At 41.0% G+C, this 11,979-nt stretch overlaps 1 protein-coding gene across 6 annotated transcripts in view; it reads left to right on the top strand.

Annotated features, from left to right (window-relative positions):
• Positions 1-43: 43 nt before the first annotated feature.
• MFSD2B (major facilitator superfamily domain containing 2B) overlaps positions 44-11,979 on the top strand; it is a 64,642-nt gene continuing 52,706 nt past the window's right edge. Inside the window, exons 1-3 of one of the 6 annotated variants that reach the window (XM_030555334.1) lie at positions 44-1,040; positions 8,159-8,284; positions 10,914-11,038. In XM_030555334.1, the coding sequence (XP_030411194.1) occupies positions 522-1,040; positions 8,159-8,284; positions 10,914-11,038 (770 nt within the window). In that variant the 5' untranslated portion in view covers positions 44-521. The remainder of the gene's footprint in view (positions 1,041-8,158; positions 8,285-10,913; positions 11,039-11,979) is intronic. The other 5 variants (XM_030555332.1, XM_030555336.1, XM_030555330.1 and 2 more) reach the window with 5 other exon arrangements.

The following is an 11,979-nucleotide window of genomic DNA, read 5'->3' as shown; positions in this document are numbered from 1 at the left end:
AGAGCAATTTAACACGGGCTTCTGCCGTGCCTGTGCCTAAGTTATAGAGACGAGGCAAGGGCACCTCCTCTCAGAAAAGGGTCTTTCATAGGGGACGATTCTAACACTTGCACTTAAACAAATACGGGGCGGGAAGCGCCGAAGACGCACGAGATGAAATGCAGGGTCATGCAGCCTTAACTTTGGCGTTTGTGGACAGCGCAGGAATTGGGAAAGGCCTTAGCCTTTCCGATCTGTGGCCCTGTCCATGGGACTTATAGGAAATGCTGACGTTGTACACTCCGGCGCTCTGTGCAATTTATCCCGTGTTGCGACGTCTCTTGCAAGGATCTTGCCTCGCTCCAGTAAAATAAAGCCGGGCTTCTTATTTTGCAAGTTGTTTGGACAGAGTTTATTTTTTTTTCTTCCCTAAAGGCGAAGAACAACACAGCGCCTTCTCCCCGTGGTTCAGGGTTTGCACCTCTGCTGGGGAAAGTGTCCGAGCAAAGTGCGCTGCTCCCTGCCCTGATCCGTGCTAAGAGATGCAGCCTGGGCACCTTACAGGGAAACGACTCTGTGCATGTCAGGCAGGTGCAGGCGCCCTCCCAGCTCTGCGTCATCGGCTAACGAGATGGGGGGTGGTTGGATACCTTTGCACTGGGGCTGCAGCAGCTCCTCCTTCCCGCGCCCGGAGCATGCTAGCGGGGGGCTCTGAGTGCAGCGACCCTGCAGGGAGTCTCGCTCTCAAGCCAGTGGCGGAGCAAGAGCAGCAACCGCCGAGGCTCCCCAGGGAGCTGCGGCCCTTAACTGCTTCTCCCGCGCCTCCGATGGCTGCGGAGGGGCCCCGAGCAGCTAAGCTCGGCCCGGCCCCGCCCCCCGGGCTGGCAGGTGCTGAAAAGCCCCGCGGCGGACTGCTTGGGGGGTGGCGGTGCTGGGGCATGGCTGGTGCTGGAGGGGACACCCCGCAGCGGGGGGACTGGCCTGGGAAAGCAGCGCCGAAGGCCGCCCTTCTCCCAGAGGAGCCGCCGCAGGAACAAGGGCTCAGGCGGTCAGCAGAAGAGGTGAGCGGCTGTGACTGCCCGTCGGGTCCCCAGCATCGCCCCTCGGGGCTGCGGGCTTGCAGTGCTCCGACCTCCTTTGCTCTAGACCCTTTCCCCCGCCTGCATTTGGACGAGTTCGCCAGGGATCTCCCTGAGAATCTTATACAGTGTCCTAGAAGGTGACTTTTTTTTTTGTTGCCCTAATGTAATTGTATCACCTTTCCTAAATTTCTGCCCCTCCAAGAATAAACGTCTTGTGTAGCAGCTTCTGAGGTAGCACTTCCTCGGGGGAATCAGAAACACTAGATGCCTCTTTGTCAGAGAACTTTGTCACCAAACAGAAGGCAGAATTGGAGTGGTTTCTATGTCAGAGATATTTTATCCACTGGGATTTGAGAGAACACGATATATATAGATAGATTAGATATGTATTCTTCTTAGCATAGATCATATTTCCCCAAGTGCTAGATGTTTGCAGTGTTGTAGTAGTGTTGGTCCCAGGATATATGAGAGACAAGGTGAATGAGGTAATATCTTTTAGTGGACCAACTTCTGTTGGTGAAAAGGCAGCTTTTAAGCTACACAGAGCTCTTCTTCAGATATTTTCAAAGTGTTTCCACAGAAATTCTTCACCCTTATCCCATAATGTTGTGCTATACTCAGGATATCTTTTTTCAGGAGCAAAATGCCTAGTGTGTCTCACTCCTTGGTAATAATTAGGGGGGGAAATGGAGTAATTTTTCATCCATCTTTTTTGTGAGCATGTTTCCCCTGCAACGGAGTAAGAGTCACAGACTGAAGGGTGGCATTTTTGGGGGAACCCTTTACTATGTTGCTTGTAGCATATGATTGGAGAAGTGTGTGTTGAGAAATCTAACAATATTCCAGGAAGTATTTGTATCTTCCTAGAATGCAGTTTTCCAGCTATAAAAGAAGATGAATATTTCCGTTTAAATTGCGGCCTGTGTGCATTTGTCTATATAGATATGAACATGTGCATTCAGTTAAAAATGGGACTATTGTTCCATACCGGTGTGAGAAATTAAACACACAAATTGGGAAATGCAGTTAAAGCTGAAATATCAACCTTGCTATACAAAAGATAGCAGTGTTAAAATGTCATCTTAAATATTTACCCAGTAATACATTATAAACTGGAATCTGATAGGTAATACCATATACAGTTTTGTAATATGCCATATCCAGACTGAAAAAAACACAGCTTGTTAGAAGAGAAAAAATCAAAATGGAAGAAGCCATCACTTTAATTTCTGCAAATTCATCGGCAGAGTTAAACTCATGTTGAGAGACAGGGTTGGGGTGAAGCATAATACTGGGAAAGTGTCTCATAGTGTGTTGAATCAGATAAACCTCAACTTAAACTATCTGAAAGTCTCAGCTGCTGCCATCCCTTCCCATTCCTCTTAAACCACTATTGGTTTTGTTCTGGACCTGCTTGATAAAGAAGAGCTTGTGACAAAATTGTGTGTACACCCAGCCACAGTCCATCCAGCTACTGAAATATCTTCTTCCAGTTGCACAGGATTGCTTTTGCTAGTTGTCTTCTGTACCCACAAACACTTATTACTAATATTCTATTCAGTTTCAGTTTGCATTTGTGAAGGAAGTAAGATTCCCAAGAAAATGAGATGTTACAAGATTAAAGACACTATTATATATTTGAGAGACTTTCAAACTTACTTAATTTAAAAAACATCCACCACATCCACCATTCCACTTCAGAAGTGGAATCACTCATTTTCTGTGTTAAAACTTCTTGCTTTACCTTAGATTGATAGATCTCATGGCCAGAAAGGACCATTTTTATAATTTAGTCTGACCTGCTGTATAAACACAGGCCATAGAAACTTCCCTAAAATACTTCCTAGAGTGTATATTTTAGAAAAAAACATCCTGTATTCATATAACAATTGTCAGTTATGGAGAATCCACCATGACCCAAATTGTTCCAATAGTAAATTATTCTCACTATTAAAAATTTACTCCTTATTTCCCATTTGAATTTACCTGCCTTCAACTTAGATATAAGTGATTGTTTCATTATTATATTTTGTACAGTGTTTAACTGTACTGTAGTAAGTGCAAGATTTCAAAGTGGATCTGAAGATAATAAGGAAAGAAGCTCAATCTTTCTTGCCCTCCTCCTCTTCCCCTCACTCCCATTTTTAAAAATAAATATTCAGACTGGAGCTTTCTCTCCCTTCACCCTGCTTCTGAAACAATTTGTAGAAGCAATTTGAGACTTAAATAACTTTGTACAAATACAACGTAAATAATCTCTCAAAGCTAGCCAGACTTTGTTTCAATCCAAAAAAGCATGAGTGAAGAATGAATTTACTGAATGGCTAATTCTCCTATTTTAAAAAAATGGGTTTAAGAGCTATTATGGTTACCTTTATTACAGCTGTGCCTAAAGGCTCCATATTGAATTAGAGCCCTATGGTGCTAAGCAGTGCACAAACACACAGAAAGTGTCCCTCTTCTGAAGAGCCCAGAGTCTAATTTTTGAGATAAGAAGCAATGAGTGGGTGGCATTCACAAACAGAAGGTGAGAAAGGGAAGGAAGGATGAAAGTAATGTTGATTTAAAATCATGTGCTTGCAGACCTTTGTAAAAGAATCTCATACAGATCTGAAATGCAGGCTTTGCACCCCCCTTATGTTGATTTGTGCCTTGAGTATGAGCAGGCTCAGTGACGGTGAGGGGAAATCTAACCTGGGATTCTTTTGCAATAAATGATTTGTGTTCAGCAGTGCCAGAGTAATTAGAAACCTCTTTGGGTGCAATTCATTAGAGCCTACCACTAATGTCACAGCCCAGTCTGGCAAAACAAATACAAGGAGAAATTGGGACTGAATGCCTCTGAGGTGGAGCGCAGTTTAAAATGCTGACAAAAGAAAACGGAGACAAGCATAGCACTTAATTCCGGAGACCAGTGGGTCACTGTGTTAGGCACCATACATCAAATAACTGAAACTTGGTCCCAGCCTGTTATATCTTGCAATCTAACTTTAAGATGAGTGAATAGGTGGATATAATAGATAGGGGTGGGGCATAAGATAACAGTGAGACAGTTATCAATAGTGTAAAAAGTAGTGATCACAGCACCCCAGCTACCTATTCACTGTCAAGTATTTCACAAGTGGCTCATCATAGGTGAGTTTAAAGGAGGATAATGCAGTGGCCTGGTGCATTTTTGCAGGGAGCTCCTTCTCTGCATACAGCTAGTATGGAAGAAAGGATGAAAGTGCATGTTGAAAAAAGTTCAAATGGGCAATCAAGGGTGGAATCTTGCAGTTTATCCTTATATTTAAAAGGCAATATTAAAAAAAAATCCAGCTTTCTGTCCTGTAAAGATTTACCACTCTAAGCCTTTCTACAAGAAAATGTCTAATACACTTCATCCTTTATAAAAAGAATGTATTTGTATCACGATAACATCTAGACGTGCCAACCAGATCTGGAACCCCTTATGCGAAGCATTTGTACAAACCCATAGTAAGACACAGTCCCTGCCCCTGTGAAATAGATAAGACACATAGGGTGGGAGAAAGGAAGTGTTATTGTTCCCATTTTAGAGATAAGAGTACTGAGGCTCAAAGATTAAGTATTTTGCCTAAGGCCACTGAAGAAGTCTGACAGAGCCCTACCCAAAAGACCATCCTTTGTCCCATTGTAAATCCCATGGGCTGTTCAATGTGGGCTTACAGTTTCAAACCTTTGCAATGTTTAAGCATGTAGTAATGCACAACTTTATGTTCAAGTGTCAGGGGCCAATTAAATCTCTAGTGAAAATTAAACATAAGGATGGGGATTTGCACCCCGAGTATGAGACTTTCAAAAGTATTCATCTAAGCATGCTGCTCCAAACTCTTTTTTTCCCCTAATGTACAACACTCTTAAAACAAGAAGTCTCCTGTGGAGGAAGTAGTATCTTCACTGTACAGATGGGGAAAGTAAGGCAGCAGAGTGCATTAGAACAATAGTTAGAATTTAGGAATTCCCAGCCATTTACTTTCACCACTAGATTCACTGCCTCAAACACCATTGCCCCTTTCTAAGGCTATGAGAGGCAACATAGTCTAGTTGAATGAGCACAGGAGTCGGAAAATCTGGTTCTAATCCCTACTGAATCTTTGGCCAGTCAGTTAACTTCTCTGCCTCTGTTTCCTCATCTGTCATGTGGCTTATTACTTGCAAGGATAGATGAGAATTGTTTGAGCAGAGCTTTAAATGTGCAAAACCCCTTATAAGCGAGTGATACTGTACTGAATATAATCAGATTCCAGCTGCTCATTTTATTCAAGCAATGGCATTCATAGCTATAAACAAAATTAGTCACAGGTGAAAGCCTCCATTAACTGCTGCTGAGACACAAATGTTAACTTTGCTTGAAGGTGATCTGTAAGTATGCTACCCAAGCAGCCTAGCAGTATCTAGAAGGTGAGTAGAATTTGAATGAGACTTCTTAATCAAAAATGTAAAAGTATTGAGATCCTTAACTTTCTAGCCGTGAAGCTGACTGGAGAAATGAGAGTTGCTCAAGTCTGTAAGTCTAATTAATTTTTTTTATTGATTGCTAATTATTTCACAATTTAATATAACTATTCTAATTTCAAGTTCTTAAGTATTAACTGTGGTGGACTGGAACTGCTATATAATAATTTTGAATACAGTATGTCACCTAGGCAGTGAGGTGAAGTTACTGTACAGGAAAGTCTAATAACTCAATATAAGTGAATTAATGCATTGGTGTAGCTGAACAGGGGACTATTTGAAAAACATGTAGGAAAGCAACACAATGGATCCTGACAAACAGCCTCCCAATAAATACTTAGTGGGAAATTACAGGATGATGGACTACTTCCAGGCTCCAGCCCAGATTAATACAACTGTTTTGCTCGTGCTGCGAGCCGACTGTTCAGATGGCTATAAACAATAAAAAGTGACTTCATCTCTGGACAGGGGGGTGATGAAAAAGATTGAGCAGCTTTTAAAGGACAATCTCTCTGAAGCAGAGGGAAAAGAACTGTCTTTTAAGGGAACAGATTATGCCACCCGGACGCTAATGCTCTCTGTGTTGGGAGAGTAGGGGAGGTAGGAACTTTATACCTAACAGGATTCCCTGCTGAGGTAATCATGGTTAGCACCTGGGGACTGCTGCTCAGGGCATGGTTGGCGAGTGGAAGAATTGTGTAATTCCACTCCGAGAGAGATGATAGCTTGAGGCCCAAGATGTGAGAGGTGCATGTACTCAAAGAGACCCAGAGAAGTCAGAGATGTAGTTAGACCAGTAGCTGTGATTTGTGCATGGAGATCTTGCTTTTTATCTGTATAGACATCACCAGAAACAAAGGACTTTCATAAAACTAATACACTTGTTTACACCTGTTTATATAGAATGTTCAAAGGAGCAGGGCCAGATCTTGAAAGATTCTGTTGTCTATTAGTTCTTTATTAGTAAGTACACTATCACCTAGTAATCAAAAAATCTGATACATTAAAAATGCTTTCAGAAATAGGTAATACATATCAGAATAATAAAGCATTTTACTGGAGCCTCATCATTTTATTATCTTAATCTGACTGCACTGGAAGCATGAGGTTATGTGCATTCAATCCAGATATTTGGCCACAACCAAGGCAGACCTAGGATTAGCGTTGCTATTGGAAGGAACTTGAAAAGGATCAACAGATTTTTAAAGAGGGATTGAATTTAACAGTTAGAATTCTCAGAAATAGTTTTAGTCAGGATCTTACTTTGTGGCCCCCATGGTGACTGGCACTCTATACTGAGATTAGCGTGTGGATATTTCCCACCTATGTTTTCAGCTAACACTAATACAGTAAATCAGAGCTTTTAGAATCATTTGCCAATAATGTGGCATTTTCCCCTATGAAAACACATTATCTTTCATCTGTTAGACTCATAACACTTTGTCTCTGAATTATTATTTTTCATAATAGGGTACAATAATTAATTCTGTTCCTTGATTTTTCTGCCAGTTACGTTCAGTCTGATAGGTATTTTTTGCTTAGCATGTTCCATCCATACATCTCAAGATGCTTCAACAAAGATGGACAAGTATCTCCAGGTAAAATTTTCAGAAGCGCATAAATGATTTAGGAGCATAACTCCTACTGAAAAGCAATGGGGCTTAGTCTCTGAAGTCACTTAGATTCTTTTCAGAACTCTACCCATTCTGCCTATTTTTTTTAACTGATGGAGTAACTAAGGCATAGAGAAATTAAGTGACTTTCCCGAGGTCACACTGGAATTCTGTGGCAGGATGAGGAATTGGCCCCAAACAGTGCTCACGGTATGGAGAAAACAGTTGGAGGGACCTTGAATGTCAAACAGCTTACTTTTTAATTTAAATAGTAGTGAGAAGCAAGGGGGTCACAAGACAGAAGTTAGATAGCCCCTGGAAGAAGTAAGGGGGCTCAGAGTCCTGCAACCATCCTGTAATTCAAAAACTGGACCCAGACTTTCTGAGGCTGTGTGCAGAGCCTTAACTGAAAGACCATCCCTCTTCTCTGAAAATTGTCTTAGAATAATATGAGACTATTTATTGATTTTTGTGGTCTGAAAGAATAGATACATATATAAGCAAAAAAAATTGGTATCCAATAATTACTCAACATTTTGCCATCCGAATAATTCATTCTTGGGCAGAGATAACTCCGATCCTCAGTAAGGCAGCCAAGACCCAGGAGCTGCCCTATAGATAGTCTCAGTACTCTAGAAAGTCTGCCTGATTGCTTTTTATCATGTGTTCATGGACTCACTGCACTTGAATGGTCCATGCCCACTTGCGGCCTGTAAGAAGTGCGCTTTTCAGAATTAGCTTGCGAGAAGTCTGTGTACCTGGACTCCAGTTCTGGTAACTTGGAACAGGCACAAAAGCCGAATCACAGTGTTCAAGTGAGGAACCAGCCTGATTCTCAGTGGTGCTGAGCATTGAAGTCAGTGGGGTTTCTGGTTGTTCAGCATCTATGAAAATGCTGAACTTCAGACCACTTAAATAAGTGCCTGAATATGAGTTTAACCATAAACCTGTGAAATGTTTACTCTTAATGTTTTGCATTTTCTCTTGTCTGTTCTTGTTCTGTTTCAGCTCAGACAGGAAGATAGACTCTCCGTTTGCAGCAAATTGTGCTATGCAATAGGAGGTGCTCCAAACCAAGTTGCAACAAGTGCCACTGCTTTTTTTCTACAGATCTACCTGTTAGATATAGCACGTGTAAGTAATGTGCAAAGTGCGTTCTGGCTCCAACTTTGTTCAATTATGATGTCATCACCTACTTAATTTGCCTGAATCTAATATTAAGATAATTCAACTAATATACCTTTCAAACGATATTCTGTTGTTGGTTTTAATTGTTCAGCCCCTGTTGAAACTCTTTTGAGCTTAGTGACAAAACTTATTTAGTAATTATGCTTGATAAATGTAATAGTATGGAGATTGGATGGTAATGGTGCTTGATTAGCTGGTCCCTATTAGTTTAATTGTTTGTCAGTCCCATTAAATAAACATGAAGGAGCCATTTGCTCCACAGTTTCTCCAGCAAAGGTCTGAGCTCCACTTTTTCCCCCTCCTCTCAACTTTTTAGGGGTCAAATACCTAATTTTTTAGGGATTATGTGGAATTCTTCCCCACACAGAGGATTGAGCAATTCTCTTCCAAATCCTGGCTGTGCTGTTCCTGTGGGATTATGAAGCCCACTATACGAAATCTTTTATATTCAATCCGAGCCATTTCCCAAGAAATTAACATTCAGAGTTAACCCTTCAATTTTACCATTAGAATTGCATCCAGCTAATTTACCCTCATAACCTATCTAGGTATGTATATAACCCCACATCACCTAGAAATCTTGGACCAAATTCAGAATTGCTGTAAGGAGCTATGAATTGCACGTTCTTATAAGCAGGTATTAATTTGGCCCTATTATATTTTAATATTTGTATCACTGCATTTAGGGCCCTGGTCATACTAAGCACTGTGCAGACATGTATACAGAGATAGATCCCATGCTATAATGTTTATAATCTCTCCAATTTTCCCTTCCTGCTCTATGAGCTAGTCCAAAATCTGTTTCCTTGCTATCCCTTTGTGTTATCTGAGCAATGCCAGTGCATGAACCTTCTCATCTGAAACTGTCTGTGTGCCCCTCATCACCACAGTATCTGAGCACATGTATCTGTATCTCTTTGGCTCATTAACTATTTCATTTCTAATTTAAGCGGAAGTTTATACCTTTTTATCCCTTATCCATGCCTCTTAAAGCCCTTCTCCTGCTGTTATCTAGTGGAGCTGGATGGAAAATAGTAAATATTTTTGGTGGAAAAATTTCAGAAGAAATGAATTTTTTTTTTGAAGTTAGGGGGAACATTTTTCAGTTTTTCCAAAGGGGGAAAACCCAAATATTTGCATCAATTTGTTCAAGAATAAAGACCATTTTTTGTTGTTGGAAAAAAGTTTGGATGGAAAATTTTTAACCAGCTCTTATTTAATATTAAACTTTTCAATCACTATGATTTAACTCTAACATAGCTTGGGATAAATTTTGTATCATATATGCACTCCAAATGTGTGCAGTGTCTGCTTTTAACAAATCATGCTGTATATCCTTGACGTTTCAAATCTTATCCTCACTTTGTCTGTCTTTGCTCTTCTCTTCCTATTGAAACACTGAAGAGAAGAAGATTTCGTAAGCAGTCTCGTTATGCAATTCCAGTCTCAAAAAAGGTTTTGTTTTTTAAGGCGATGTGACTTGAGCAAAGCCGATGATATGCATGTTGAAATGACTCTCTAGTCACTTAGCTTGGTGGCAAGGCAATGCCCGGGTAACTACAGCAGATCCCTCTTTACGTGCCCCCTGCTCTCTTCCACCCCCCATGACTCTGTTGTTTATATGTGAATTCTTGCACTCAGTACAGATATATGCAGGGATGACTACATCTCACATAATTAATCATAATCTGAAAAATACACACTGGTTTGGTAAATTTCTTTTTTTCCATTTTATTTTTTATGTGGGAAAACTTTAAAATGTGCTTCATTTGACCAATGTGCTCTCTTATGTTGCTCTTTGGCATATACTCGATTTAAAGGTAACAGTTTACATTATTCACTTGTGACCCTAACTGCAACTATTATTAAGAAACAAACAAACTAGATGTGTTCCAAGTCATCCAAATTAATCTTACTCGGGTTTAGTTGGAAAAAAAGTTGCATACAGAAATGTTGTACAGAAAATACAGAATAAGCATTCAGAAGAAACAGTATTATTTGGGAATATTAACTCTAGTAGTCACAGTTCAGTTTTTTGTAGAAATAAGCCCATCATGCCAAAACTACTTTCACAATTAGCACCAGTTGGCACTCTTATAGGTAATCTCAGTAGAGAGACTAAAGGACCGAATGTGCATGGGAAATGAACTATGCGCTTGTCTGCTCCAGCTCAGGAGCAGAAATTCAGAAATGGGGTCTTGTGGGAGAAGCTTACCTTGCCTCCACTTCCGCTGTACCTGGTTTTATGACTAAACCACAGACTTCGGTCTCCAGTGTTGTCTGGCTGACACCTCTTCCCAGCATTAAATTCACTTATGATCTTTCTCTCCTGGCCTTTCCTCCGTGTCATACATTCTGTCTTGCATAGTGCCTGTATCTCAGTGTCTAGTTTGTTGTCTCCCAAGATGCATTGATGGTGGAGGGCTATTCATGTTTTTTAATAGTAGTTGATGTGTGTTGTAAGTGAGCTATCACTACACTTTACATAAAACACTGAGATTCTTTCTGGAAAGTTACTTTATGTTGTTTCATTGAATGATGGATCTTGTTTAGAGCACTGTGTCTATACTTTCAGATTACTCCATTTCATGCCTCTTTGGTGCTGTTCATTGGCAAAGCCTGGGGTGCAGTTACTGATCCTGTTGCTGGCTTTTTTATTAGCAAAAGTAAATGGACAAAAATTGGCCGGCTTATGCCTTGGTAAGCAGAAAATATTTTGTTCTGTTTCTTGGTTTTTTTCCCCTCTTTCCTTTAATCCTAGAATGGTTTCATTGAATTAAACCGTGTGTGTGTAAAAAACCCAACTCGTGTCTGCTTTCTGTTTTCAGCTGCACATCCATAAAATTACAACAAGGGGCTTTCTTGGAAGCTCCCTGAAGAAACCACTCAATTGTTTAGAGAAGGGCCGAAATCCAAAATTCTGTTGAATTTGGGTGGGAGAGGATCTGAACCTCCAGATCTGACCAACCCCCTTTGTAGTTTTGATTCTGAATTGGATTCTGCATCAAAAGGGGCTTATTTTCTACTTCTGATTCAGATGCATCCAAACTGTTGGAAGACTAGCCGTTTGTTAGATACTTGTTTGAGCCTCACTCCGGCACTGCGCCCATCTCAGTGGATTTCCACTCCTTGCATGCAGGCTTGGCTGGAGATCACCAGCTCTAACATGGTAGGCCTATGGACCCAACAGGGTATGTCTCAGGCCACCTTGCTGAGCTGCTTGCACTGCCCTAATGGTCAGTTCCGTTCTCATCATGGGCAGTGCAGGATCTTCCCCTGTAAGCATTCATCCCAGCTCAACACAAGCCCGTCCCACCTGCTGTTTCCCCACACCTCTCAGTACTTTTTCTTTATATCTTCACTATCAGCCCAGCTAAATAAAACATTTAATTGGAGGGTGAAAATAGTCATGATTTTTAACAAGGAACCAACTGCTGGAAAAGTTTGGAGCTGCCAGCATTGTTGTGGTTCACAGAACTTCATTCCCCCTTTTCATACTCTCACCTCAAGCAGCTAATTATGGTGTAGCAGCAGCTCCAGCATGCTCAGGGGCTCCGGTCCTGCTTGCATTACTCTCCTCTGAAACACACTAAAGTCCTTAGACAGCTCTTGCCCTCTTTTGGCCTTCACTAAATCTATAT

Source organism: Gopherus evgoodei, chromosome 3, assembly GCF_007399415.2.
Source record: "Gopherus evgoodei ecotype Sinaloan lineage chromosome 3, rGopEvg1_v1.p, whole genome shotgun sequence".
Lineage (NCBI taxonomy): Eukaryota > Metazoa > Chordata > Testudines > Testudinidae > Gopherus > Gopherus evgoodei.
This window is presented reverse-complemented; position numbering and strand designations above follow the sequence as displayed.